Source organism: Musa acuminata, chromosome BXJ1-4 (assembly GCF_036884655.1).
Source record: "Musa acuminata AAA Group cultivar baxijiao chromosome BXJ1-4, Cavendish_Baxijiao_AAA, whole genome shotgun sequence".
NCBI lineage: Eukaryota > Viridiplantae > Streptophyta > Magnoliopsida > Zingiberales > Musaceae > Musa > Musa acuminata.
Genome location: NC_088330.1, coordinates 42,887,025 through 42,914,856, shown reverse-complemented (window position 1 = coordinate 42,914,856; position 27,832 = coordinate 42,887,025). Strand labels below are relative to the sequence as shown.

At 42.4% G+C, this 27,832-nt stretch overlaps 5 protein-coding genes across 6 annotated transcripts; 3 read left to right on the top strand and 2 right to left on the bottom strand.

The window, feature by feature from the left end:
- The first annotated feature begins 313 nt into the window (after nt 1–313).
- On the top strand, nt 314–10,304 carry LOC135671834 (protein argonaute PNH1-like). The gene is made up of 23 exons (XM_065180106.1): nt 314–896; nt 2,675–3,122; nt 3,201–3,403; nt 3,499–3,645; nt 3,719–3,852; nt 3,933–4,042; nt 4,282–4,388; nt 4,723–4,861; nt 4,932–5,048; nt 5,627–5,734; nt 5,848–5,919; nt 6,163–6,285; nt 6,469–6,628; nt 6,720–6,841; nt 6,950–7,087; nt 7,177–7,319; nt 7,934–7,996; nt 8,392–8,455; nt 8,529–8,664; nt 8,808–8,881; nt 9,180–9,274; nt 9,359–9,390; nt 9,951–10,304. The coding sequence occupies exons 2-23, from the start codon at nt 2,712–2,714 to the stop codon at nt 10,118–10,120; spliced, it is 2,868 nt and encodes a 955-aa protein (XP_065036178.1). The 5' UTR covers nt 314–896; nt 2,675–2,711; the 3' UTR covers nt 10,121–10,304.
- Nucleotides 10,305–10,472: 168 nt separating this feature from the next.
- On the top strand, nt 10,473–17,372 carry LOC103983332 (V-type proton ATPase subunit c''2). Of its 2 annotated transcripts, XM_009400554.3 has the most exons (5): nt 10,473–10,741; nt 10,824–10,901; nt 12,153–12,323; nt 12,419–12,693; nt 13,438–17,372. In XM_009400554.3, exons 1-4 carry the CDS (start codon nt 10,638–10,640, stop codon nt 12,588–12,590), a joined length of 525 nt encoding a protein of 174 aa, XP_009398829.2. In that variant the 5' UTR covers nt 10,473–10,637; the 3' UTR covers nt 12,591–12,693; nt 13,438–17,372. The 2 variants fall into 2 exon arrangements, with proteins under 2 accessions (XP_009398829.2, XP_065036177.1); XM_065180105.1 differs by lacking the exon at nt 13,438–17,372 and having other exon boundaries at nt 10,544–10,741; nt 12,430–12,667.
- LOC103982309 (protein NRT1/ PTR FAMILY 6.2) lies at nt 17,121–21,651 on the top strand. Its single transcript, XM_065180103.1, has 7 exons — nt 17,121–17,259; nt 18,613–18,970; nt 19,058–19,160; nt 19,526–19,743; nt 19,829–20,376; nt 20,469–20,812; nt 20,888–21,651. Exons 2-7 carry the CDS (start codon nt 18,968–18,970, stop codon nt 21,433–21,435), a joined length of 1,764 nt encoding a protein of 587 aa, XP_065036175.1. The 5' UTR covers nt 17,121–17,259; nt 18,613–18,967; the 3' UTR covers nt 21,436–21,651.
- Nucleotides 21,652–22,463: 812 nt separating this feature from the next.
- Nucleotides 22,464–22,901, bottom strand: LOC103983333 (uncharacterized). The gene has a single exon (XM_009400555.2). It carries the CDS (start codon nt 22,899–22,901, stop codon nt 22,464–22,466), a length of 438 nt encoding a protein of 145 aa, XP_009398830.2.
- A 582-nt stretch (nt 22,902–23,483) lies between these two features.
- Nucleotides 23,484–26,442, bottom strand: LOC103982310 (SPX domain-containing protein 1). Its single transcript, XM_009399205.3, has 3 exons — nt 25,925–26,442; nt 25,309–25,441; nt 23,484–24,110 (listed from the first exon to the last, which is right to left on the bottom strand). The coding sequence occupies exons 1-3, from the start codon at nt 26,207–26,209 to the stop codon at nt 23,674–23,676; spliced, it is 855 nt and encodes a 284-aa protein (XP_009397480.2). The 5' UTR covers nt 26,210–26,442; the 3' UTR covers nt 23,484–23,673.
- Nucleotides 26,443–27,832: the final 1,390 nt, after the last annotated feature.

The following is a 27,832-nucleotide window of genomic DNA, read 5'->3' as shown; positions in this document are numbered from 1 at the left end:
AGAGAGAGAGAGAGAGAGAGAGAGAGAGATGAAATGTGATCTTGGAAATCACAGACACAGGCTCGAGTGGTAGCTCTTGTTCACGAGGCCCCCCATAATGCTCGTCCAGTGCTGTTAAAAGCAACGTCAAAACCCTGGCACTGAATCAAAAGTGTGTAGTGTTACTTTCACGGAAAAGAAAAGAAGAGAGAGCGCTCCGTGGTCTTTACTTCCATGCCAATTTTCCACCTACCACCTCTACTAAATCCAAGCAAGACATCAACTTCTTCTCTCACCTGCAGAAGAGTCCCTCCACCCCATTAATCTTCGTAATCTTACAGGTTTAGTTAGTTGCACCATATCAGCAATGATGGCTATTATGGCGCGTCGATGATCGTAAACATGAATATATATCCGTATATGAAAGAAATGCATGTGGTTGTATATTCATATTTAATTCGCGTCACTCGTCTCTTTCCTCGCGCATGCTTTCGAAGCGGGTCTTCACCTCATCTAATCGACGGACATTCTCTGCTGTCGCTGCCTCGATCCTGAAGCCCATATCCTCCTCACTTTGTTTCTTTATCCAGCACTGCGCTCTAGACCAGAGCCAGGGGCCACTGAGAGCAAGAGAAAGCACCAGGAAAAGAGCTCTTGCTCATGGAGTCGTGTTCGCGAGCACAGCAGAAGGGGAAGCTTTGCTTTTGGCGACGGATGGGATCTGAGTTATTATAACGCCATCCGGCGAGTTCGAAGCGTGGAGGAGGCCTTATAAAAATACGAGAAGAAAGGATTCGGAAGGAAGAGAAGCGCACGCCCTCCCTCTCCTCCTCTTTCTTCAGCAGCAGCAGCAGCAGCAGCAACGGAGGATAAGAGTTCTCATCTCGGCATCTCTTCGCAGGGATCGTAGACACCAGGTTTGCTTCTTGTCGCTCTTGCACTCCTTTCTCTTTCTTGGTGTTTTTGGATCGATGCTTAGTTTTGAGCTTCGTCTTAGTCTCTAAGTTTCTCTCTAGTACTTGGTCTCAGCATCTGGGATCTTGGCTTAAACGACAAGATCTTGGTCTGCAGCTGGACTGTAGCTATGGTGCGAGAACATGGAGATATTTATTGTTGCTTCAAGTATGTCCACCTTAGAGCCATTTTTCTTCGTAGAAGAATAGTCATTTTGGAAGAGCCACTGTGATCTGTTTCACTTTTGGTTCCCCACTGCCACACCTCACTCTTCTTCATGTCCCTCCCTCACTCTTCCTCGGGTGTTTCAAGGGAATAAAGAGAGCGGAGAGTACCAAATGGCCCTTCCTTTTCCCTTCCTTTTAGCAGTAGCGCAAAGCAAAAGGTTCTCTGGGGGTAAGCCGACATCGCTCTCTCTACCTCCATGGCCATCTCATGATTGCCCTTGCCGCTCTGTAGCTCTCCCTCGCTGCCAACGTGAAAGTCCATTCGCTGCCAGTCTGTGTTGCGTGTGAGCATGGAGGTATCGGGAGTCATCTCGTCGAACCATCATTCACGCTCCATCTTCTTAGCCCGAGGTTATCCACAGTCACTTGGCAGCTACCTTCTGCGTTTCCTTTCCTTTGCTGACCGCACAGAACTCCTTTTGATGATTGGTTCTTTTCGATCCGGCGTATCTTGTTTGCTCTTTCGGGGGGCCTCAGCGGCCGCGGACGTAGCTCGAAAGGACTTGTAATGGTCGGCACGCTGGTAGTGCGAGGTGCCGCTCACGGCCGCCTTTTAATGCTCTCCATCTCTTTCTCTACATCGATCACATCAAGTCCTATGAAATCTAGCCTGACAGCTACTAACGTATTAGATATCAGAATCCACAAACCTCTCCTCCACTTGGCTCGCCAATCGAGGCTACAATAAAGCATCGAGTCCAAATCCTCAAAGCTGAATCTGAAGCTGCATAACGAGATTTAATCGAGTTTAGTCGACTGCCTGCTTGCAGTGAGAACCGGCGTTAAAACAGCTCGCTTGTGCACTGTAGAGACTCCATGGCTACAGCACCTACATCTGCTGCTATCGATGGGGCAATGGGGGACGACTGCCGAACGCGACGCTTTGTCCTTCGGGCATTTAGGAACGCTCTTCTCTCCTCCTCCACTGTGCTCCTTGTAGCCCAAATCCAAAGCCCATCACGTAACGACGTCGCTGCGGTGTTCTGCTACCATCCCCATCGAGCCCGACACCAAGACTGCGACGAATCCATCCCAATGTGCTCTTTCTCCTACCCACCATCATTAAATTACTAGTTTGTGAGGTTGCAAGTTCTGGCCGTTCCAGCAATGGTGCTTTGTTTGTTCTGTAGACAAACCTGTAATGCTTCGACCGAGGCCTCCTATGCAAACAGTGATGGAATATGGGAGGAGGGGTTACCATGTTCTTCTTTCTGTTTGACTCTGCACCTCGTGGCAGCCGCTACTGGCAACGTATCTGCTGCGTTTGAATCATCCTCTCCTCCTGCTTCCCAAATTAGACTGAGCCCCTGCTCCTAGGTTGGCCCATGCCGCCTAGAGAGTCAAAGAAGCCTCACGAACTGTAGAACTGCACTTCTGCAGAAGATATTAATGCATCGGTTTATCCCTCATCTGCTGCTGCTATCACTGCAAAACCTTTACTATATGCGCTTCTTTAAACTCTCTGCTGCTCTGCTCATCCTTGCCTCCCACTGTCTCTGTTCTGCTATGCCCAGGGGATAGATAATGCATGTGGATCCGTAGGGGCGCGCGATGCTAGCTGATGTAGGTAGAGAAGGCGCCTGTGTCCGTTCTTCGTCATCCCCTCGCGCCGCCGCGATGCCCAGCCGGCAGATGACGAAGGAGCTCAAGGGGGTGAAGCCCATCGTCTCGAAGAAGCAGCCTCTCAACAACAGCATGAACCAGCAGAAGCTCGAGAACGGGTGCCTGCCGCATGACATTAAGAGTGTTAGACGCCGACGAGGAAGAGGGAGGAGGAAGGCGGTGGAGCGAGAGGTGAAGCAAGAAGTGGAAGTCGGACCAGAAACCGTTGCTCCTCCGGTCTCCAGTAAAGGCGTCGTCTTCTGCCGGCGGCCAGGATTTGGACAGGCGGGCACCAGGTGCATTGTCAAGGCCAATCATTTCCTTGCAGAGTTGCCCGATAAGGACTTGAATCAATATGATGTAAGTCTACTATTCACAGCATCAGCGATTTCTTAGTTCCCAAGCATCCCTGAAGTTGTTACCTTTGATCATTTGCAGGTGACGATTACGCCGGAAGTGAGCTCTCGGAGTATAAACAGAGCTATCATAGCAGAATTTGTAAGGCTGTACAGGGAGACCGACTTGGGTATGAGGCTTCCTGCTTATGATGGGAGGAAGAGCCTTTATACGGCTGGGTCTTTGCCTTTCACTTCAAAGGAGTTCACGATAAAGCTTTTGGAGGAGGATGGAGGGATTACTAGGTTAATTGCTGCCCCTTTCTCTTGTTTCTTCATGCCCTTTGTGTCATTTTCCCGCATTGTGGCGGCTCTTTACTTAATCCAATTTTGTTGTGAAGAGAAAAGGAGTATAGAGTTGGGATCAAGTTTGTAGCTCATGCTGACCTTCACCATTTGCGTCAGTTTATTGCTGGACGACAGACTGATGCTCCGCGACAAGCCCTTCAGGTTCTTGATATTGTTCTAAGGGAGTTATCAAGCCAAAGGTACCGTTTCTTTTGAGAATCGTGTTGCTTTTAATGTGTACACCTTGTGATTGCTGAAAATGCTATCTTGTAGGTACATATCCGTCGGAAGATGCTTCTATTCTCAAGATATCAGAAAACCACAAAGGCTGGGTGATGGCTTGCAGTCATGGTGTGGCTTCTACCAGAGTATTAGACCAACCCAGATGGGCCTCTCGCTCAACATCGGTGTGTATTTCTTGCTCACGATATGATTCTTTCTTTTTATTTTTGTTCTTTCTAATGGATTGGTTTATATCGGATATCAGATATGTCGTGCACCGCATTCATCGATCCTCTTCCGGTGGTCGAGTTTGTTGCTCAGATACTAGGGAAAGATGTATCATCTAGGCCATTATCAGATGCTGATCGTATAAAGGTATACTTCCAGAATAATTCCAGAATATGTACCCAACATTTTATCATCTTCAAGTTATTTATTTTTAGTCAGGGAATGTTCATCTGAATATAACTTGCAAATTGGCTTGTAAACAATTAAATCGTTTTTAAAGATTTTCTGGCAGAAACTAGAGTGTAATGCCTTTTGGTGATTTTTCGATAAAATTTATATACATATTTAACTAAGAACAGCTCTGCATAATTGGTGATGTCAAGCAGATAAAGAAGGCTTTAAGAGGTGTCAAAGTTGAAATCACTCACAGAGGAAACGTGCGGCGGAAATATCGAGTTTCCGGGCTGACAGCACAACCTACTCGTGAACTAATGTAAGCAGTATAATTCCATATTCTATTTAGTTTGTGCACTTACCATTTCTACTAGAATGTACATGACTACTGTTAGTGAGCCATATAGTCTTAAGCAAAAGAATTTCTCGGAAATGCCTATTTTTATAACACATGATACACATTTTACTGTGTACACATGAAAACTAGCCTTCTGGTAATTTATTTGAATGTGATTTATTTCAATTAATACATGCAAAGTTGCCATGAAAATTGGTGCATAATGTTTCAAAAAGTTCCTTGCCTTGATTATTATATAATTGTAATTGAAATCCTTCTATTTGTTTTTAGAGTTCTGACTCTGCTATTTCAACAGTTTCCCAATTGATGATCAGATGAATATGAAATCGGTGGTTGAATACTTCAAGGAAATGTATGGGTTTACAATTCAGTATTCTCATCTTCCTTGCCTTCAAGTAGGAAATCAAAAGAAGGCAAATTATCTTCCGATGGAGGTGAGTGCAATCAGTCATAGCAGAGTCTATCAACCAAAATTTTAGATCTGATTTTATTCATAATATGCAGGCTTGTAAGATAGTTGAGGGTCAGAGGTACACAAAGAGGTTGAATGAAAAGCAAATTACTTCCTTGCTAAAAGTTACATGCCAGAGACCCAGAGAACAAGAAATTGATGTTTTGCAGGTTAGTATATGTGATGGTATCATGGTAAAATCCACTTCTTCTGTGAACGTTATGCTGGGGATTAACCTCTGGGCCTTAAAGAGGACTTCATATAATCTCCTCTAAATTGTTTTAACTATCAAATGTCATCCATCATTGCTACAAGAACATTTTCTAATACTTGGTTGGGATTATATGGGAAGCATATATGTATATGGAGTTTTCAAACTACACTAGTAACCACCAGTAAAAAGTATAAATAGGATTCTTGCACTGACCATTCACAAGTGTAAAAGAACTAGTTGAGTGCCGAAACATTTGGTTTCGAAAGATCAGTTCATAACTGTTCCCATTCTGGTACAAACTGATCATGCTGGCCGAGATGTGACTTTTGCTTAAGCCAGAAATCTCTCACATTTGTGAGTCAAGTTACCATTATGCTGGGCTTTGATTACTTATGACTATTTGTTTATATGCTTATGACCATTTTAAAAGTATGTGCTCTTCTTTTAAACTATTGTTATGTTCTATTTCCTTTGGTCGATATCAAACATAAAATGTTACTCAAATTGTTATGAATCTTTGCCCTTCATCTACAGACAGTTCGTCAAAATGCTTATGGACATGATCCCTATGCGAAGGAATTTGGAATCAACATTAGTGACAAGCTAACCTCAGTGGAAGCTCGAGTACTTCCTGCTCCATGGGTAATATATTGCTTCAACTACTTGATGGAATTGAATGGCTATTATCATTTTTTCTTCTTGTGCAATCAATTGTCCATGACAACATATTGATTTATGCAATGTGCATTATGAAGCTGAAATACCATGACACCGGAAAAGAAAAAGAGTGTCTGCCTCAAGTTGGTCAGTGGAATATGATGAATAAGGTACTTGTCGAATTTAAACGTCATTGTGGTTATCATCTCCAGATACTTTATGTTTCCAATTATGATCATACCCTTCATGTCCAAAATAGATGTTTAGCCCCCATCAAGGTGAGAGTCCACTGGACAGTTTGATTTGGAAAGTTCTAATTGAAAGCAATATCGGAGAAAATCCTCACCCTTGAACTCTAGAATAAATTTCTCCAACTTCGTTTCCACTAATATCTGTTAAATGAATCAATGCAGAAAGTGATCAATGGATGCACAGTAAATTACTGGGCCTGTATTAACTTCTCTCGAAGCGTTCAGGAAAATACCGCTCATAGTTTTTGTCAGGAGCTAGCACAGATGTGCCAAGTATCTGGCATGGTAAGGTTTCATTTTTCAATTTATTATTTTACTTTATAATTTAAATTTCTTAAGTGGATGTAAACCAAAGAATAGTTTGGCCAAGTATCTTATGTGTATTATGTAATTAATCTTGAGATAGTTAACATTTTTGGAAATGGTCAAGGGAATGTGGACGCAATTCTCATGGTTCATACTCCTCAGGAATTCAACCGTGAACCAGTTATCCCAATATATTCTGCAAGGCCTGACCAAGTTGAGAAGGCTCTAAGACATGTATATAATGTCGCAACCAACAAGCTCAAAGGAAAAGAGCTTGAGCTTCTTGTAGCCATCCTTCCTGATAACAATGGTTCTTTATATGGTATGCATCCAAGCCTTCTCATCCATTGGCTCCAACCTTTTTTTGCCTATTGCTTAAATATGGTACAGTAATGATGGTTGTTCTTCTATAGGTGATCTTAAACGGATATGTGAAACTGATTTGGGGTTGATATCTCAGTGCTGCCTAACAAAACATGTGTTCAAAGTCAGCAAACAGTACCTTGCAAATGTCTCACTCAAAATTAATGTCAAGGTGCCTTTAAAGCTTCTTGTCATCTTCATTAACAGACTGCCTGAAACCCTTGAGTACATTTTCAAACACCTTATGGAGCTTTTATGATATACCTTATGTCGATTGCAGATGGGAGGAAGAAATACTGTGCTCTTAGATGCTATAAGTTGGAGAATTCCATTAGTCAGTGATATACCGACCATTATATTTGGAGCAGATGTGACACATCCAGAGACTGGAGAAGATTCTAGTCCATCTATTGCTGCCGTAATTAAAATTATAATACTTTGTTTAATTTTGCCCGCATATTTCTGCAGTTAGTGATATGCATTCATAAATTTTTTTTTTGATTTCAGGTTGTTGCCTCTCAAGATTGGCCTGAAGTTACAAAATATGCTGGACTAGTTTGTGCTCAGGCTCATCGACAAGAACTCATTCAGGATCTATTCAAGACATGGCATGACCCTCAACGTGGCACAGTTACAGGAGGCATGATCAGGTTTGTATCTATTTCATGACAAGGAGACTGCCCTGTCACTAGTTTTCCAAAAAGGTAGTTGGCTGTCTCTGTGGCTGCAGTTATAACTATCTATTCAGGAGCGAAGACTTTATAACCGCAGTTATTAATAGGAACGCTGTCAGTTGTTAGGAATTTAAACCAATATAACATATTCCAGTGCTATTAGTCTGACTTTTAAATATGATGGCAATATCTCATATCATAAATTAAACACGCTATAAAAGTATTTGCTCAAAGCTCATGCATTAAAGCATATCTTTTTAAATATTGCAGACAAGGTTTTTTGATATGGGTCTGATACTGCTTTTGGGTATCACTGAAAGAAATATAAAAAATTAAATACTGATTATCATCAACCTATATAGTCCAGTGTCGGTCCTTGTTCGGACTGGTAAGGCTGGTTAGTATGAACCCATTTGACCAATTTGAAGCTCTGAACTCAGGAACAGGAAGCAAGCTAGATATCTATGTTATTGATACTATAACAGTCAATTTTCTTGTACTTCTATTTAGTCACATACATGACTTTCAAAAAAAATTTAGGTTCCGCTGTATCTATCGATATCTAAATTTCATTTAATGCAATTTTGTAGGGAGCTTCTAATATCTTTCAGGAAGGCAACAGGACAAAAACCATTAAGGATTATCTTCTACAGGTAGTACATCTTGTGTCTATCTTATAGGGAATGCTCACAGTTAATTATCTCTTTCTCAGAAGTTAATCAAATTGTTCTCAGCAAACATTTTTTTTACTAATATCAAATATTTTAGGTACTATATATCAAGGTTCGTAATACCGTACCGTACCGATGTTTCGATCTGGGCTCGGTACTGGTACGGTACGATATACCGAGCAGTACACTTAGGTGTGTCGAGTACTGTAGCTCTGCTACAGTGCACTCGGACCGGTAATAGGTGGTCCGCGTACCGGCAACCTATTGGATCGGTACGTACCACCCATACCGGGCGGTACAGTTCGGTACTGCAGACACTGCTATATACTATATTAGTAGAATTGGTTTTCTCATATTGATTCTTTCTCACTTTGCAGGGATGGTGTCAGCGAAGGACAGTTTTATCAAGTCTTGCTATACGAACTCGATGCCATTCGCAAGGTTAATAAGATCTAAAGTGTTTAAGCTAAACATATCCCTCAGAATACTGCTGCTTATTAATTCAGTTTTGCAGGCATGTGCATCTTTAGAACCAAATTACCAGCCTCCTGTGACCTTTGTGGTGGTTCAAAAACGCCACCATACAAGGTTATTCGCAAACAACCACAAAGACAGAAGTAGCACAGACAAGAGTGGAAATATCCTACCTGGTAAGGACTGTCTTCTCCATTATTACTGAACCATGATTGTTGATAGAGATATGAATTTAGTAGGTTGCCAAGGAAAAATTAGCGATATTGGTAATAGTAATTGCATTCTTTAGGGCTAGATTACTGATGGTCTGATGTGGCAGGCACCGTGGTTGACTCTAAAATTTGTCATCCTTCTGAATTTGACTTCTACTTGTGCAGTCATGCTGGAATACAGGTAGGAAAATGCCAGAAGTTTGTCATACTATAGTTATTAAGCTTTATAATCTTTCCAAGTCTTTTGATTATGAAAATGATGCATTGGATGTATAAGCGACTCGGCAAGCTAATGCTAAGAAGATTTTATCTTGCAAACCTTTTCAGTAGAAGATGTGTTTGGTGAAAGCACACAATCTTGTTGGATATTATTAAAATTTAATGTTGTTAGGACAACAATAATCTAAATCATCATAGAGATGATGAAAAAAAAAGCCTGTTCTCACCATAACAATTTCTTACGAGTTCTATTTTGGTAGGGTACTAGCCGACCAGCGCGTTACCATGTTCTGTGGGATGAGAACAATTTCTCGGCAGATGAGATGCAGACTCTAACAAACAATCTCTGTTATACGTAAAGACATTCAGATAAAATTTTGTTTTGTGATTTATTTTAAATAATTCGCCTAATTTACTGGGAATAATATGTAATTTGCAGGTATGCTCGATGCACCCGCTCTGTCTCTATCGGTATGTCTTACTCATATTGCTTATTGTCCTAAGACAGTAACATAACTAGATGTAATATCTTGATCTTTGCATTCCAGTTGAAGGTTACTTTTCTGTTCCCTCATTCTTATTTTATGTTCTTATAGAATTCCCATCAAGTTAAGAGAATTTTTGATTGGTTTTCTGTTGCTTGAGTTGAAAATTTTCAACTCTCAACTAGATAAGGTCTTTAACTGCCTCTCTACTGGATATGTACTTGAAAGTTCATATCAGATTGGCTGCTAACCATGAAATATTTGTTGATCCTACATAGGGCCTTCTTAATCTTGTCTGGTGTCTTACCATAGCAGCACAATAGTCCATTATCAGATTCATGTTCCTACGTGCAGTAATTGATGTTCAACAAGCAAACTGCAAAACAAATGCATCTTCATTCTCAGCACCTACGAATCGAAATAGACCAAGAAAAACATGTCTTCTTTTGCATTTGACAATGAAGCATGACACTTTGCTTTTCTATCGATGATGACAACGCTAACCAATCTCTATCATTTGCTTTTCTATCGATGATGATGGAACAGTGCCACCTGCATATTATGCTCATCTGGCTGCCTTTCGTGCCCGGTTCTACATGGATCCAGCGGTATCGGAGAATTCAACATCACGAAGCGTGTGCCAGGGGAACGATTCCCCTGTGAAGCCCCTGCCTGCTTTGAAAGAGAAAGTTAAGAGGGTGATGTTCTACTGCTGAGAGGAATGGTGAAGATATCACTTTGTAAATCCAAGTTGTATTTATAGTGTAGAGACTTGCTGATGATATCCCTGTATAAGCCATGAATTTGTGCAAGGAAATGCTGTATACTACTTGTCAGTCAGTCAGTCAGAAATGTAATACATGTGTGATATATCCCAATCCGATCTTTCCATTGGTTATATGTTTTGTGTTTAGATTCAAATTTTAGCTTTGATTCAGGTTTTATATCAGGCATCAAACCATGCTATATATTGATCTATTATCGCCAGATATCTGAGGAGACTGCTTTAGTTGGCAGATTTTGGACTCCCATGTTTTCGTTGCCAAAATCAAGAGAACACGCAACAAAGCGTCAAGCACTGAAGGGGTGGCTCCCGCGATTCTTGTTGTCAGGGTGTTTTTGTTTCCGGAAACAAGAAAACACATAGCAAGGTGTTCTTATTCCCCGATCTCGTGCGGTCTGTGGGCGGCATCGCACCAGCTTCTCCTCCTCTACTCTTCGCTGAGCACTGCGATGGCGAGTTCGTGGTCGCGGGCGCTGACGCAGATCTCGCCCTACACCTTCGCCTCCGTCGGCATCGCCATCTCCATCGGCGTCTCGGTCCTCGGGGCCGCCTGGTGAGACGACGATCAAAACCCTCCCTTTTACCCGCTTTCATTTCCAGATGTTATCGTGTATTCTCTGTTTTGATTGCTTCAGGGGGATTTATATCACCGGGAGCAGCTTGATTGGTGCCGCGATCAAAGCCCCCAGAATCACCTCGAAAAATCTCATTAGGTATGTGCTATTGCTCTTCAATCATTCATGATGTATGTTGAACCGAAGGTTTCCATGGTGACTCAATTTCCCCTGCTCGGTTTAAGATTTAGGTTTTGATTGTTAGCAGAAATCGCTTTATTTTTCTATCGATGACCATAAATCTAGATTTTATCTTCAAAAAGTTGTGAATTTTCAGGAATTCCTTTACAGGCCAAATAAGCAACAGTAAGAGATTATATTAAATGAGTCTATAATTCTGTATTTCATGGAAAATCCACTGGTACTCTATACTTGCATCAAACCAAAAAAAAACAAAGACTTTGTTGTGAGATGCTTACTAGAATACCACATGAAAAGTAAGGTCTCCGAACCTGCCTAACAGATGATCATCCTGTTGTGAAAGTTGTGTGTGATTGCACTTTTCTATACTTTGGAAGATATCCCAGCCTAATCTTCCCATTGAATTATGAATGCTACTTATGCCAATTGACTCCTTGAACTTCGGCTAATGTCTCAATGAAGTCCTGTTATTAGCTTTACCGTAAACCATGGTAGAAGGCAGACCTAGCGGCACAGAAGGATTTCACATACTAATTTGAAATAATTATTAACAAAAAAACAATATTTGACATCACCATCTGGTTGGCAAATCAAGATCAGTCAAGTTTAACATGCTTGAATTTTTTTAAGAAACTACATTGAGCATGCTTGATAAGCTTTCTTGCTTACATTTATACTTGGTAAGCCAATGTGTTTTCATTTATCATGGTCAATCCTTTAAAGGTCTATATGACATACCAGCAGGGTAGATTAGTACGATGCTGTGTTTGGATGCACCAATCAGAGAATTGGTTTTGTATACCGTCTAAAGTTACATGGTCGAACCTGTATGTGCCAGTACTGGTCCATTGTCTGGATCCATTTTTTTTAAGGTTAAGGTTTTTGTACATCTGGAGTTTTTCTTTTAGGCTTTTCTTATAGTTGATAAGGAGCTTTTGTGAACATGTTTCCAATCTGTCATGCACGTTTTAGGTCTGATCTTTTGTGCATGTGTCCTGGAAGTGGAAATATTCACAGCTAATATTAAACTTTTTCTGTTTATTATTTTTCATCAGCATAGATATGCATAGACAGTTGGAACTATCATTTCCATTTAACAGTTCCTCCATGCCTTTATTTATCATATTCCTTTGGTATGACTGTCATGATTAACCTTTTTTGCATTTGAGGCTCTCTAGTAGTGTTGATATGAATACATGGCATTTTCAGTGTTATCTTCTGTGAGGCTGTTGCTATATATGGAGTTATCGTTGCAATTATCCTACAAACGAAGTTGGAAAGTGTGCCAGCATCGAAAATATATGATCCAGAGTCTCTAAGAGCAGGATATGCAATTTTTGCTTCTGGGATTATTGTGGGTTTTGCAAATCTGATGTGTGGGTATGTTATACATCATTCAATTATATCCATGTGGTGTACAGATTAAGGAGAAATCAGAAACTTCTTCAACTGATAAACATGTTTTCCTTGAACAGGCTTTGTGTAGGAATAATTGGAAGCAGTTGTGCTCTATCCGATGCTCAAAATTCAACACTTTTTGTGAAGATTCTGGTCATTGAAATATTTGGTAGTGCACTTGGGTTATTCGGCGTGATTGTTGGAATTATTATGTCATCGCAAGCAACATGGCCAGCAAAATCAACATGAGCTGTTTTCGTCAGGGCCAATGAGCTTCATTTGTTCCCCGAAAGATCAAATCTGTGCAGTATATCTCAATCATGATCAGCACTCACAACTTTCTTCATCAGAGGTACACTTAATTCCTCGGAAATTACTTCTACTTTGCTTTCTACCATCATATTTAGTCCAGGATCTGCCTTTGTGAACTGGCATGTATTATTGCACACAGGTTTTTCTTTTCTCCTTTTTATGTTCATCTAAGATAAACAATTGACACGGCAGAATCCCCTGTTTACATCTCATTCTGAATGCATGCAATTTACATCAGCTCCATATCTTGTTTGAGATCATCCTCTTTTTGCAAGTTTGTGCTGTACAAGTAAACAAGGTAGCATATCATCCGGTTTAGTCAAGAATAACTATTTGATTTCAGTAACTCAGTCATCTCAAAGACAATTTTTATTCTATTTTATCAATTTTTTCAAGATTACGATTCGGTCTTCTTCTATTTTTCATTTGAGCATCAAAGAGCAATTGTGTCATCTCAACATAACTTGAGCAGTTCAGCTCAAGTTGGTAATATCCTTCTTCTATTATACTGTTTAGCTTAGTAAAAGGGTTCGACAGGCTCTGAGTCCTGTTTGATGAAATGATCAAATCTGGCCTATTACAAAGAACACTGTTTCCGTCATTGATGAGCAAAGAATTCAGCCAAACTTGCCAGTTTTGTGCTGTCCTTTGCTGGGCGGAAACATCATCAGCCCCACATTTGGACATTACTCTCGTCATTGATGAGGGAAGGCCTCTCGAGTGCAGCCAATCTATACAAATCTTTCTTGGAATGACACTGACAGATTGCTTCTCTCGGCTGCAGATCTCTATATCTATCCCTCAGCTGAAGTTGCAGTTTCGTTTCATCTTCTGCGAGTTCCATTCCGTTCCTCCTTTGATCTCCACAATCCCGGCCGAGCTGCTCGTCTTCTTCTTGCTCAAATTGACCAACCAAACAACCATGAGCTGCAGCAATCAGACGCCTCATTTCGTCTTGGTTCCCTTCTTTGCCCAAGGTCACATGATCTCCATGCCCCGTCTTCTCGCTGGCTTGCAGATTCGGCTCGCCGAGCTCAGTTTCCCCTGCGCTGACGCTGGATTGCCGAAGGGCTGCGAGAACTTGGACCTCCTCCCGTCGGCAGAACTCATGCTCAACTTCTTTGCAGGGTTGAGCATGCTGCGAGAAATCCTTGTCGCCCTACCTCCGTGGGCAGTGGCCGAAGCCAAGCTGCATCATCTCCGATTCATGCATGATGCATCCCGTGGACGAGGGACGTGGCTCACGAGTTCCGAGTGCCTCGTTTGGTGTGTTCCATGGGCCCTCCTGCTTCTTCCTCAGGTGCAGTCAGAACGTGAGTAAGCACAAGTCCGGTGAGCAGTCCGCTGACCTATTCGAACCTTTGCTCGTGCGCGACCTGCCTCACAAGGTGGAGGTGGTAAGAGACCAGTCTTTGAAGTTCTTTAGCTATCCAGGATGGGAGAAGCATCATGACGAGGCGATGGAAGCTGATGGGTTGGTGATGAATAGCTTTCATGAACTGGAGGCTTCGTACATCGACAGCTACCAGGCGGCGCTCGACAAGAAGGCTTCCTGCTATAACTTTCATCGGCTGCCTTTTAGTTCTGCAGTTAGTGGGGTTCGGTCCCTGTTGAGTTGGGCTTTGGGCCGGATTTATATATCTCACCGGCTTCCCTACGTAGCTCGGCCCAACAGGCTCAGATTTCTCCGAGCCCATATATATATATATATATATATATATATATATATATATTATAGTAGAAAACATATACCGATTTGTTTGGGGATTTAAACGCAAAAAAGAATCGCATGAACATTCTAAAAGGCGAGAGATAAGCTCGGAAGAAGCAGCCGGCGGACGCGGGAGGGGACATGTGGTCGCTGACGGCGAAGGTCCAAGGAGGCAGAGGACAGGGGATGCCGCACGACTATTTGTAGCGCATTCACGATCTCCAGCTCCAGATTCTGCAGAAGACCAACAAACTCCTGCGCCTTGAAGCATCCCGACGCCTGAGGTACATGCCCCCATTCTAAAACCCTAACCCTAGAATTGCTTTCTTGGGCGTTTGTTCTTCGCGTGCTCGGCGTCCTATTCATTTATCGTGTTTGGGCGGTGTTATAGTTTGTTTTATGGAATGTTGAATGTTAAAGCAAGGAAGATAAGATTTAAATTCCAATGCCATTTTTTGTTCATGGCGACGGCTTATGTGGGTTGTGGTTGCGGTAAGGATGCTCCGAGAGGAACTGCAGGTTCTTCAGGAGCCTTCTGCCTATGCCGATGAGGTGGTGAAAGTTACGGGGATACCAGAGAAGAAGGGATGGAAGGCGGGGGACGGGTATCGAAGGCATGAGAAATCAAGGAACAAGGCCAGAAGGTTGTTATCTACCTGTTGCACAAGTTGATATATGATTTATGCACATGTTTAGTCTCTATTTTCAAAATACATTTGTAAGCATCGGGGTTCTTTTAGTACATAAAATTGATCAAGCACTTCTTCTGCTGATATCAGTGATGTTGGAGAGTAAATCTGAAACCGAGTCTTATAGTTATAGCATCTATGATGATGATGGAAATTGCAAACGACAAGGATGAAAGTCTCAAGGCCTTTTTTTTCTGGTAGCTCTAATTTCTTAACTTTAAAGTTTCTTTAGTGCTTCCAATGAATCCATGTAGTTGCTTGTTAAGATCATGAAATGAAAATAATAAAAATGAAAATTTTATGTATATAGTAGACTTTCCCTCTTCCGTAATTGTCAATAGAAGTTGGAGGCTAGTTATCCGTTAAAGAAGCAAAACACATGGTTGAGTTATTTCTGATATTTGACTTATGTGCTGTTTTATCCAATCCGAACATGTATTCTCCGTGTTTGTGAATCATATGCTGCTATTGTTGCTATTTATTTTATTTTATTGCCTTCTTTAACGCTCTTGAGATATTGCTGGGATTTCACCACACCCTTAACTTGAAGCTTCGGCAGAAGCCCATCTAGAAAAAATTAGAAGTCCCGTTGGAAAATTGTTAGCAAAGCTCCAGCTGATCAGAATAGGGGAAGTAAAAAAGCAGAAGCCCTGTTAAAGTTCATAGTAGAAGCAAGTCAAATCTCAACAAGGTCCTTGCAGCAGAGAATCCAAATGAGAACATGGTGATATCATGCTCTAATACTTTTTTGAGCCGAGTTAGAAAACCTTGATACGGTTGTGTTTGTGCCTGAAGATCAATAATTTCCAGTTAACACATGACCTGCTAATCATGATGTTGTTCATTTATAGCAACTTTTATCTTTAAGGATGATTATTTATCACTTACATCTCAATGTTTCAACGATTACAACCGTAGTCACCATCATGGAGATTCTTAAAAACAGTGGTTTTGCAATGAGTAGAGTAAGAATTTTTTATTCTGTTATTTATCCTGTTAGATAATACTACCACATTGTTGGACTCAATTGCGAAAAAATAAATCAGAGATATTGACATCTATTGTTGATGTGAAGAACGAATCAAGAGGGTGATCAATGCAAAAGGCCAAGGTATGATGTTAACTACTGATTTAAGCCTGAGGTATGGTGTCACGGTAAGGTTACTCTTTCACGACTGAAGTACTTATAGTAACTGATAGCTGCAGCAACGGATGAAGACACTACGGATGGTGAGGAGCAGACCTGTAAGAACAAATTCTCACTTTTGTGTTTTGTGCTCATTTGAGATACTAAAGAGACTGTAGTTCCAGTTGGAACAGAATTTGTCAATTAGAACCGATTTTGATGGTCTTTTTAAACTGGTTTCTCTTATCACATTATGGAAACATATTGTTTACAATATGGAATTCTGCTTGCTGAATTTATTTGGCAGGGACTGATTATGGATTTATATGGAATTTATATGTAGAAAACATTTTGCTGAATTTATATGGAATTCTCAGACTATTAGGACTGATTGTGGATTTATATGGAATTTATATGTAGAAAACATATTGCTGAATTTATATGGAATTCTCAGTCCATTATGGAAACATATCAGTTCAAGGAAAAGAAGGTGGATGCCTGGTTGTGATGCAACTGGGACTGAAGCATCCAAAACTTGCATTTCTATGTTGCCAAAGCTCATCAAATTCAACATTCCCTTATTCTGATTCCGGTCTTGACTGTCATGCTTCATTATGTGGTTTAAAATTTTGTTGTATGGACAAAGTTTGAGCCAGTTTAAAGTTTGATTCTACATCTATAGTTTGTAGTTTGTATATTAGCACTGAAGGGAAATAGCCTAAAATTGTACTTTTGCTGATTGGAGTTTCTCTTTTTTGTTCTTGAACAGGAGTAAATGACAAGTGATCAATATAAACCACATCCTCTATTCTAGTATGGCATTGGAGTCTCTACCTTTGATTTGTAATACACTTTCAATGAAGCTTGATGATTTTATCGACACTGCACCGACATAAATCCACTGGAATTTAGTATTACATGTTGTTGGTGTTTAGTGCAGGCTCTACTCTGGTGCTGATTTGGAAGCTACTTAGTGTTACAAGTTGTTGAAGCACCTCCTCAGAACACAGTCGTAGCTGCCTCATCTAGGTTGGGAGTTAGAACAGAGAAAAGCCATTTTAGCACATCTTGGAGTTGCTTGTAAGTGAACTGTTTGCAAGTCATTTTGAAGAATTGCTTGTAAGTGATCAAACAACTCATAAAGAAGTACTGATGTTAATGTATAATGTTCAAAGGATTCTTTTTGGGTGACATGTCATGCCTGTCACATAAAACCTCAAATTCTACTGGTGGGCCTCCTCTTCTGAGAGTCAACATGTGATCTAGATAAAAGGTTTGGCAACTCCCAATACAAAAGCCTTGCCTATATTGTTCCCACCAACTAGTAGTAGATGTGTACGCAATATATCCACTCCCTGTTGCTCCCTCTGACCATATGTACATAGTTAGCCATATAGGCACACAAAAGGGCATCTTCCTTCACCCTTTTATGGTGTCAATCTCATTAGAAGTCGTTGACTTTTGGTCCATTAGCTATATATGACCCTCATCTCATCTGCTGTGCAGAAGTCTACCATCTGTCCTAAGCAAATATGTGGTTCACTCAGTCCAACTAGGGTTCAGGGTTCACTCACCCTTAAAGTGGTCCTAACTCATTTGGAATCCTTCATGTGGGTGGAAGCCAATCCAACTAGGTTTTAGGGTTAGGGTTTAGGTTTGTTATTCACAGTTGACTTGAAGTGTATAACATGACCCTTGGGACCTACTGTCAACATTGATTTGACATCCCCTGGTAACTCATGTAGCAACAAGCACCTCAATTTCAATGCCACATTTGATGTTGGAGAAAATTTGAGTCAGTTAATATGGTTAGTAGTATAGCATTTTGGTATGAGTGCTTTTTAATCATAATAAAAATAACTTTTAAGCTATTTTTTTTAATATTAGGGATCTTCTAGATTGACTTTGAAATGACAGGATTGAGACCTCAATCCTGTTGACAGGAATCTATAGCACAACATTAGGATATGTGTATGCAAACCAACCTGATCAACTATGTGTGTATGAACTAACTTGAATGTCCTGTGATTAAGAAGAGCAGCCCAGTGAACCAGGATGCCCTATCTCATACACATTCCTCTCAGTTCATCAATAAGTTTCTTGCAGAAGCTCATCATCCTCTCCTCTCTGGGGTTGCAGAGTGGTTCCTTTTAATATTATCCTGGTGTGGCTGTAGGACCTCATGTTTGGACCAATGACCTTTATCACCTGCTCCACATCGAGGGAATATTCAGCCTAGCTGTACTCCTTTTCCACCTCTCATGGCTTGTCTCATGCATGGATACACCATCTCACCAGTGAATGAACATGTTTCACCACAACTAGGGTTTGCAGAGAATTCTCAATTCTTAGCCTACAAGTTGCAAGAACTTGATGTGCTCTACTGATTAATTAGCACTTTTAGCTATGCTTTAAGGTGTCATGTGCTTGCAGATATTTGATGTGTGAAAGAGAAATCCTCCAAGTATCATATCCCCTTTTCCAGTTCCAGAGCATGGGCTGTGAAGAAGAAGCTAGAGAAGGCAGCTTTCGGTCGTGGGGTAGCAAGAGCACTCAACTCTGCCACTGTGCCGTGGATCACTACACAGTCAAACACCCTTTCATCCACGCGAAGGTGCAGCCGCCGCAACGCGTGTTACAAGATTCCTTGTAGGGCGAGGCTGGCTGGGCTTCAAATCTCGCGCGCCTATAAGTAGGCAACCCATCCTCCATGGGAGCCGCAGCATAAGAGAGAACGATCTCCTCCCTCCTCGCTTTCCGAAGCTCTTCTGGACTCGCAGAAACCAACATGGTGTGTGTTAGTAGGTTTAGCAGTCTCTCGTCGTGCCATTTTAGCTTCCTTTCTTTGCACCTCATCCCCTTGGATCCATCTCTGCAGGAAGGAAAGATGAGCCCGGCTGTCGCTGATGCAGTTGACTACAAGGGATTCCCAGCTGACAGAAGCGTCACTGGTGGTTGGGTACCTGCCGCTCTCATCCTAGGTTTGTCGTACGACTCCTCAGCTCATACAATAATATGATACATAATCCGGTGTTTCTTCTTTTCTTTCTCTTATTGAGATGAATGCAAACGGCATCTGTCAACCAAAATGGTCCAAAGTGCAGTTCTCTGCCTTCGCTACGACCAAAAACTCTCTTGGGACCAACTTTGATGGAGACATCTGTGGCTAAATGATGATGAGCCATTCCAAATTCGATAGTAAAGAGTCCAGTAGATACTGAGATCTCTCTATTGATCTGTTTCGCTGTATTGACTACTGTGTCATTAAGTTCGTCGTGCTCATCATGAACATGAACATGAACAGGCCAAGCATCGGCTAACTTTCTCTATCCATCTTTCATTACAGTGATCGAAATATGCGAAAGGCTGTCGACGATGGGGATCGCAGTCAACCTGGTGACATACTTGGGCGGCACGATGCATCTCCCGAGTGCAGAGTCGGCCAACGTCGTCTCCGACTTCCTCGGCACATCGTTTCTTCTCTGCTTGCTTGGAGGCTTCCTAGCCGATTCATTCTTAGGCCGATACCTCACCGTCGCCATCTTCGCGTTGGTCCAAGCACTGGTAAGACCAATCGTCCCTTCGCATTGCAATGGGTCACATGAACTCGCCAGAGAAGATGATTCGACGTTCTCTTTACGTGTCTTAGGGAACAGGAATGCTCACTGTATCGACGAGTTTGCCTCGGCTCCGGCCACCGCCCTGTAACACTTCTGCTACGAACAGATGCCAGCGAGCAAGTGGCTTCCAGATGGGCATCCTCTACTTGAGCTTGTACCTGATCGCGCTGGGGACGGGAGGGCTCAAATCAAGCGTCTCGGGCTTTGGGACCGACCAATTCGACGAGAAGGACGAGAAGGAGAAGAGCCAGATGGCGTACTTCTTCAACAGGTTCTTCTTCTTCATCAGTATCGGCAGCCTGCTCGCAGTGACCGTGCTTGTATACATCCAAGATGAGGTGGGCCGCAGCTGGGCGTACGGCATCTGTTGCATCTCCATGCTGCTTGCCGTCATACTGTTCCTGTCTGGCACGAAGAGATACCGATACAAGAAGAGCTCAGGGAGTCCAATTGTGCACATACTGCAAGTGATCGTGGCCGCCTTCAGCAAGAGGCAGCTCAAATACCCTGCAACCATCGCCTTCTTGTACGAAGACAGCCCTGAGATCTCGAGAATACAACATACTGACCAGTTCCAGTGAGTCTCTGCTGACAAAAATAGATCTTGATTGCATCCTCTTCCTCCGAACATTCCATGATCATATTCTCGTGATGCACCGCATTCGACAGTTTCCTCGACAAGGCTGCGATCATGGCGGAAGGGGATAGCGACGTCCATGGTGAGACCTCAACTGTGAACCGGTGGAGGCTATGCTCGGTAACGAGAATCGAGGAGGTGAAGATGATGATTAGACTGCTCCCTGTGTGGGCTACGACCATCATGTTCTGGACTGTCTATGCTCAGATCATCACATTCTCCGTAGAGCAAGCGACAACCATGGAGAGATCGATCGGGAGCTTCCAAATTCCAGCGGGATCGCTGACAGTCTTCTTCGTGGGTGCCATAATGGTCACCCTGGGCATCTATGACCGAGCGATCATGCCTCTCATGAAGAAATGGAAGGGCAAGCAAGGTATTCACAGCTTGCAAAACGTACATGATTCGCTAGAGTAGCAATAGTTCTGATATCTGCCTGTGTTTTGGATAGGCTTCACCAACCTACAAAGAATCGGTATCGGTTTGGCCTTCTCCATCATAGGAATGGCGGCCGCAGCAGTCGCGGAGGCGAAAAGGCTCTCGGTTGCACGGCGAGCAGGCGAGGTTGCTGCTCTCAGGGGCGCGACGCTGCCCATCAGTGTTTTCACCTTGATCCCGCAGTTCTTCCTGGTGGGCGCCGGAGAGGCGTTCCTCTACACAGGCCAGCTCGACTTCTTCATCACCCGGTCGCCGAAGGGGATGAAGACGATGAGCACCGGCCTCTTCTTGACGACGCTCTCCTTCGGCTTCTTTCTCAGTAGCTTCATGGTCTCGGTGGTGAGGGACCTGACCGGTGGCAAGAACGGGCAGGGATGGCTGGCAGACAACATCAACTACGGGAGATTGGATTACTTCTACGGGCTTCTGGCTGCACTGAGCACGCTTAACATGGGAGCTTTTCTAGTTTGTGCTAGGTGGATCAAACAAGAGAACCCTAAGCAAGGGTTGCAGATGGGGAGTGCAGCGCTGAAGAGTTCATCCATGGAAGACACGTGCTAGTGCTAATATAATCTCAATCAGCTTGTATTACCGGCAGTCTGTAGTATTGCTGCCGTCCATGGATGCGCTTTGACTTCTTAGATCTTCTTTGTTGTTCTACATCCAGCAAAACACAGTCTTAATTAAAGATTGGGTTGCAGAAGACGATTGTAATTGTAGCGAGTTCATCTATAGAAAAGAAGTGCTAAGGCAGCCCCTTATTGCTACTTTCTTCCAGGGTTTTGCATCTCTTATACCCGCTGCAATGGCCTCTCTCTCTCTCTCTGTCTCTCGATCTATATAAAAGCAAACTTTGTTGAGAACAATATATGGTGAGCATTCTTGCAATTAGTGCTCGAGTTTATCGTGAGAACCATCATGTTCTTGGGATTCTACTTACAACAGAATCCTCGTCTTTAGAATACACTTCCCGATGACTCTTGAGGACTCCTCGTCCTCCGTTAAATCTCCTTTTGTTGGATCATGATGTGAGAAAAGTGCCAATGGTTGAGTGGGGAACGACAGATGGACGAACATTACAAGCTCAGCATCTTTTCGGTGGGGAAGAAGAATCCGCATGAAGAATCGTTGACATGGTTCCACCCCAATCTTATAGCTTATCTTGACTGAGAAAGCCTTGCATGCCCTCCACTAGATTCTGATAAGCTCATCAATCATTGCTCCAGATGAAGTGCTCCGTTCTTGGCAAAACGTTGGAGGAATGTGTGTCTTCGATACTATTGTGGCCCGCACATTGATCGAATCATGTGAGGATGCCTTTTAACGTGTGGATTATACGAAAGATTCCCGTGGAAGAAGTTGAAAAGAGCGTGGAGATTAGTCCTCAAATCATCAAGTGCGATTGTTCGACCGACATGTGAGATCTCTTTTGTGTTACTTGACTTTTCCGAATCCCACAAGACACAGTTTGACCGAGCAGACGATGGATGGCATGCATCAGAGCCTCGTTAAAGTTCTTCAGATCTAAACATGCATTTAGAATAATAATATACATCGCTTACGATCTCGATTCGATTTTCCATACTCAATTAGAATTTACTCGAGTAAACTAATGGGTGATCCGCAGCGATCAGCTCTGCGACACCCGACCATGGTGGGCTCAAGTCACTCAAGAACAGCGCCGGCGGAACGGACGGCTGACACGATGAGGAGGTCTCCTTGCCGACGGGTTTCAGTGCTCGAGCTTTGACCCGCACCGGAAGCTGCCGCTTTCGTCCTTGGAAGCAAGCTGCCTTTGCAGGTCCCGATGATCCGCCGACGATGTCGGCCGCCGATGAATCACGCCCCGTCAGGCGCTGAACCAACGCCATGAACTCGCCGGCGTCCGCGTGGATCACCGTGGGCGACACCAGGTGGATGACGACGGGCTTGCGAATCTTGCGGGACTCCTCACGGATCACCGGCGGCTGCAGCTCTGCGTTCCGACGAGATCTCATGCTGTCCGTGGCTTGCATGTTCTCGATCATGTCCACAACCTATATATTTACCGCAACAGCAACGCATGAATCATATCGTATTCCTTCCTAGAAAGTCAACTTTATTAGGAACCGACATTATCTTCATGCCATCACCAAAAGGGTGAAGCTTTCATGCTTGTTTGTAGCGGTTGTTCGTTGCTTGTGTCGCAACGGTTGGCTGTTCATCGTGGAAGTCAACGAACGCATGAGGGTGGACTAAGAACATGTGGTCGTCCGAACAGGTGGGAGTCAAGCTGAGCTACGTAGGTGAAGAAGCCTTCAGGATTGAATAGAACAGATTTAATTTACTTATTTAGATCGAAAGTTAGCAGTTAATATAATTAATGCATTGGGAATAAGACGTCAGAGAATTCTTAACTGAGGCATCTTATCCCCCTCATAGAAGAACGGTCGGAAGGCTCAGTCAACTCCACGCAATTGCTCTGCTAAGACTGAGTCTTAGAATTCAAACATGGTCATCACTGTCTGCTTCATTTCAAGGAGCTCTTCATCAATGGACAAACCCATTGGATACATGTGCTTGTGGACCTTGTCAATGGATGAAGAATGGTATGACAGGAAGCTACAGAATGAAAGATCAAGTAGAATTTCTCCTATTCAACCTTGCATACATTCAGATTTCAACATCATACATCTTTTGTAGGTCTGGATTCTGAAATCTGGTGAAGGTGAAAGATTACAAGATACAAGAAAAGGAGAAGAGAAAGTTGTGAATGAACCGATGATAGTGTTTGCATCTCCAAGAAGATTTTATCTGTCATTACTTGGCCGCTTGTTCGAGTATAGGCACATTGTTCCACTTGTTTTTCCTTCCATTGCTCTGCAAGGGAGGCAATGAAAAGAAGCTCACGGTGGAACTTCCACTCCTGATCTCTTTCAGAGCCCGCAATGCCGCAATTGTGCTCTTCATGTACAAACTCTCCATGTATTCAATCTCCTCGAGCTCTGGAGCTGTTTGCGGCAGCGACGAGCTGGGTTTTGATTGCTTATGCTCTCCATTCTCTCTATCGCAATCGTCCGTGGATGTCAGTGGTTCGTTCTTAGGGAAGAGGTGGTCCAGCATGGTTTCACACTCCTTCACAAGTTTGTTTAGCAGGTCAGTGGTAAAGAAGGGCTGCTGCAGCACCTTCTGGATGAAGGGTTGCCGAATAAGTGCTCCGGTTCTCTTGTCATACTTCTTCAGTATCTTTACCAGCCCTGTTCATCCACCACAAAGCACAATCAGCCTCTGTGAGAGCTGGAAGAAAAGCTGACATGAAAAGTTCTCTCTGAAAAACATAAGTATGAGGTTATTTATCAATAAAAATTTGACCTTGTAGTATTCCTGGAGCAGATAATTGGTGCTGGCCGATCTAATTCCTATTATATTCATTTTTAGGACAAGGCCCCAATTCTTCATTCATTAAGGTGCTGTGAATCTTCTGTTATATTAGAACCATTGTTAATTGCCCCAATCTTCGGTTGTTAATTCTTCATTCATTAAGGCCCTAATGTTCCACTGGATAATTGCCTGCCCTGCAATATTCATCCATCATTATCTTACATAGGCTGTCCTAAGACTGAATCCTGCTATGATTCTATAAACTTTCTTTACCGTATCATTGATGCTCTCCAAGACATCCATGGCACGTTACAATATAATAAAATACAGGGAACCCTAAATTCCTTTTGTGTAACCACCAACCAGCCTGTAGACAAAACATAATAAGCAGCTACTGGTTCAACTTAAATTTGCTTTGTGGAGTTTGGCAATCCGCATATGATAGTTCTAGAGTTTAAAATTCAACAATATACAGAGGTTTCAGTTCTCTACTCGACTCACCAATCCGTTAAATCCAACATGAAGTTAGTCATGTTTTTTAGCTCAAATGGTTTTTACCAGAAATGGATTTTACGAGAGTAACCCGATTAAAAAATGAGTCAAGTATAGGGATGGGAAATTTAGCAATCAAGCATTACATGTCATTTTCCGGTGATTGTGTCAATCCGTGATGCTTAGATTCTGTAAATGAGACAAAAAGACTCATTAACACAAACATCGACCTTCCCCACACCCTCCTCAGCTCAAGTGAAGAACAGTAACTTATACTGAGCATAAGCATGATGAGTGTAACTAAGTTTTTTTGTTTTCGCCTTGAAGAAGTCAGTGCCGAATGTGCGAGACATGAATATTGGAATTAGATGGAAGTCATCCTACTTCTCTCAATCTCTTCTGCCATTATGCTAGTTAGTATTGTTCCAAGACTTCATTAAATTCTACAATTAAGAATACATGATTATGTAGCACAACTCACTTGAAACTGAAAAGAGATTAAGATGTTTACTTTTTTAGTGCAGAAAAGAGGCTAAGAACTAGAGCAAATAAGTTGTCAAAGATGAGATTAAGATGATATACCAGTATAGTTGAGGGCACTGTAGTTCTCGAGGAGGACTATCTCTCCATGGAAGTCCACAATCTCCTTCCTTACTTTCATCAGCTGCTCATCAGAATCCTTTGAGACAGCCTCGGCAACTCGATCCTGCAGATCCTGCAAAGCGACATATTGATGGAGATTGGACTCGGTAACCCGCACCACAATTTCCAAAAGCTAAAGAACAAGCAGAATGGGAGCTCTAATCGGATACTTAACAAACTAGAGGACAGTAGATAAAGACCAATTTGTGTCCCTGTTTGGATCGAGAGGAAAGAAAATGAAGGAAAACTTGAATCTTTCAAGACTCCAAATCTCTGCAATCGATCTCGGGAGAATACACTCTCTTGAGATCTGTAATCAGAGGAGAAGTATCGAAACCTCGTTCTCCTACGGGCAATCGCGTACCAAGATGGCGTTTTAGAGTTCGGATTAGGCACATATCTAACCATCGTTTATAGCTTGCAATTTGAAACCAAGATCAAATTTTGGCACCCTAATTGGAACAGGGAAAGAAAAATGAGTCGCTTTTAATGATCTATAGGAACTAGAATGCCTGAAACGAAGAAAGAAGGAAAAGAAAAGGAATAAAGAGGAGACCTTTTGGCGAATGATGTACTCCTCCTCCTTCTCCACGAAGAAGGTGTTGAACTTGTCGAGCTCGGCCTCGAGGAGCCTCACAAAATCCTCCTCCTCCCGGGTCACTAAGGAAGCGGCGCGGCCGGTAGCCGCGCCGTCCTCGGCCACCTTGGGCCGCTTCGCAGGCTTATCTCCGGCGGCGATGAACTTTAGGCGCCGCTTGAGGTCCTTGTAGGAGAGGAACTTGTCTCTCCACTCCGGCAGCGTCTCCTCTATCTGATTGCTGAGGCTCTTCCCGAACTTCATCTCCAAGATCCAAACTTTACGCTCACATCCACGACCTCCCTATCTAGCTAAGCGATCCAGAGGCAATGCAGGGAGATCAAGTCGCGGGGACAGCAGCAGGAAGAGATGCGTCAAAGAAGGAAGAGAGAGAGAGGAGACGATATCGAGTGGGCCGAGGGATTCGGCAGAGTAGATAAGAAGGAAGAGCAAGCGAGGGAGAAGGGAATATACGAGGAGGCAGAGCATATCTTTGGGTTTTATTCCCCTCTCTCTCTCTCTGCGCTTTCGTCGGCCATTGATGTCGTTGTTATCGTTCCTTCATGCGACAGGTACAGGGGGAGAGTGAGGTTCACGTGTTTGTTCCCCGGCAGGGTTCACAAAAGCTACCAATAGTTGATCCGGAAACTCGACTCGTACTCTCTTAAGGTAACATTTGTGGTTAGTTTACTCGTTGGTGATTCTAAAATCTAAACGACAACGGTAGCATATCTGGTCTGCTGTGTATTTACGTGAGTACCCTTTAGTGTGGGTGGGATCCACGGCTTTTATGAGGCCGAACAGTGTTCCCTGTCTTGAGGGAGACAGATGCAAGTGCATGGCGGTGAAGTAAATCTCATTATATATATATATATATATATAACTCGAATCTACAAACCAAGTGGAATATGCCACGTATATAACTCGAATCTACAAAGCAAAACAACATCATTTAAAGTGTGGTGATGGATGGCTTGGACGCTCCACCTGTGACTAGTGTCTTGCCTTCTCTATTAAGGATCAATTAATTGAATTGGAATCAACAAAAGGAAGTAAAAGCAATGAAAAGGCTGAGGATAACATCACTCGAAACACGCAACCGAGTTTTGTGGATGAATGACACGAAGAGAAATAATGTTGAACTCGAGTTTCTATTAGTCATCATGCTTTTGGATGAATTCGGATAGAAAAATAATGCCTAAATTCTAGACTTAAATACAAAAGATAATTCGTTGGATTCAACCTTTTTATATCGGCATAGTCTTTTATCATTAAAAAAAAAAGAAGATCCAACTCCAATGGAATAACTTAAGAACTATATTATATTTTTTACTTTATTATAACAATATTAGTTTTTTTTTCTAAGAGTATTTAAATCTTTTTTTTTAATAGTAAGAATGTAACAAAAAATTATTATTTTGTTGTAATTGTTGTTTTTCTTTATCGTAATAATGTAAGAGAATATCAATGTCACATCTATTGTTTTTAGACGACAAAAGACACATTTATGTGCATTAAAGAAGGTGACGAATGGATGAGCATTCCATTGGCATATTCCATCCTTGGATACTTTATTCTCCTCACGTCATCGGAAGTCATCTACTTACTATATCTCTAAAGGCATATTCTTATTGTCATGTTGGATTCTCTTCAATCTCTCTCTCTCTCTCATGGAGTCAAAGGCCACCATGGATTCATTCAATGGAGTACATATGACTGTCTCGATCTCACAATACTTGTGATCTCATGGTATTTTACCACCATCCCTTGTCTTCCTAGTGAAGTTTTTCGTGTATATCATATACTTTCTTTTCCAAATACACATTACATTCATATTCATAAGTTAAATTTTTACTTCGATTACTATATAAGTTATATATTAAGGTT

Coding starts and splice junctions, on each gene's coding strand:
- LOC135671834 (XM_065180106.1), top strand. CDS start 2,712: ATGCTAGCTGATGTAGGTAGAGAAGGCGCCTGTGTCCGTTCTTCGTCA. Junction 4,043..4,281: donor CAGATGCTGATCGTATAAAG/GTATACTTCCAG, acceptor GATGTCAAGCAG/ATAAAGAAGGCTTTAAGAGG. Junction 9,391..9,950: donor CACCCGCTCTGTCTCTATCG/GTATGTCTTACT, acceptor ATGATGGAACAG/TGCCACCTGCATATTATGCT.
- LOC103983333 (XM_009400555.2), bottom strand. CDS start 22,901: ATGATCGAGAACATGCAAGCCACGGACAGCATGAGATCTCGTCGGAAC.
- LOC103983332 (XM_009400554.3), top strand. CDS start 10,638: ATGGCGAGTTCGTGGTCGCGGGCGCTGACGCAGATCTCGCCCTACACC. Junction 10,902..12,152: donor ACCTCGAAAAATCTCATTAG/GTATGTGCTATT, acceptor TGGCATTTTCAG/TGTTATCTTCTGTGAGGCTG. Junction 12,324..12,418: donor TTTGCAAATCTGATGTGTGG/GTATGTTATACA, acceptor TTCCTTGAACAG/GCTTTGTGTAGGAATAATTG.
- LOC103982310 (XM_009399205.3), bottom strand. CDS start 26,209: ATGAAGTTCGGGAAGAGCCTCAGCAATCAGATAGAGGAGACGCTGCCG. Junction 25,442..25,924: donor AGTACATCATTCGCCAAAAG/GTCTCCTCTTTA, acceptor GTCGCTTTGCAG/GATCTGCAGGATCGAGTTGC. Junction 24,111..25,308: donor CAGTGCCCTCAACTATACTG/GTATATCATCTT, acceptor GTGGATGAACAG/GGCTGGTAAAGATACTGAAG.
- LOC103982309 (XM_065180103.1), top strand. Junction 19,161..19,525: donor ACCTGCCGCTCTCATCCTAG/GTTTGTCGTACG, acceptor CTTTCATTACAG/TGATCGAAATATGCGAAAGG. Junction 19,744..19,828: donor TCGCGTTGGTCCAAGCACTG/GTAAGACCAATC, acceptor TACGTGTCTTAG/GGAACAGGAATGCTCACTGT.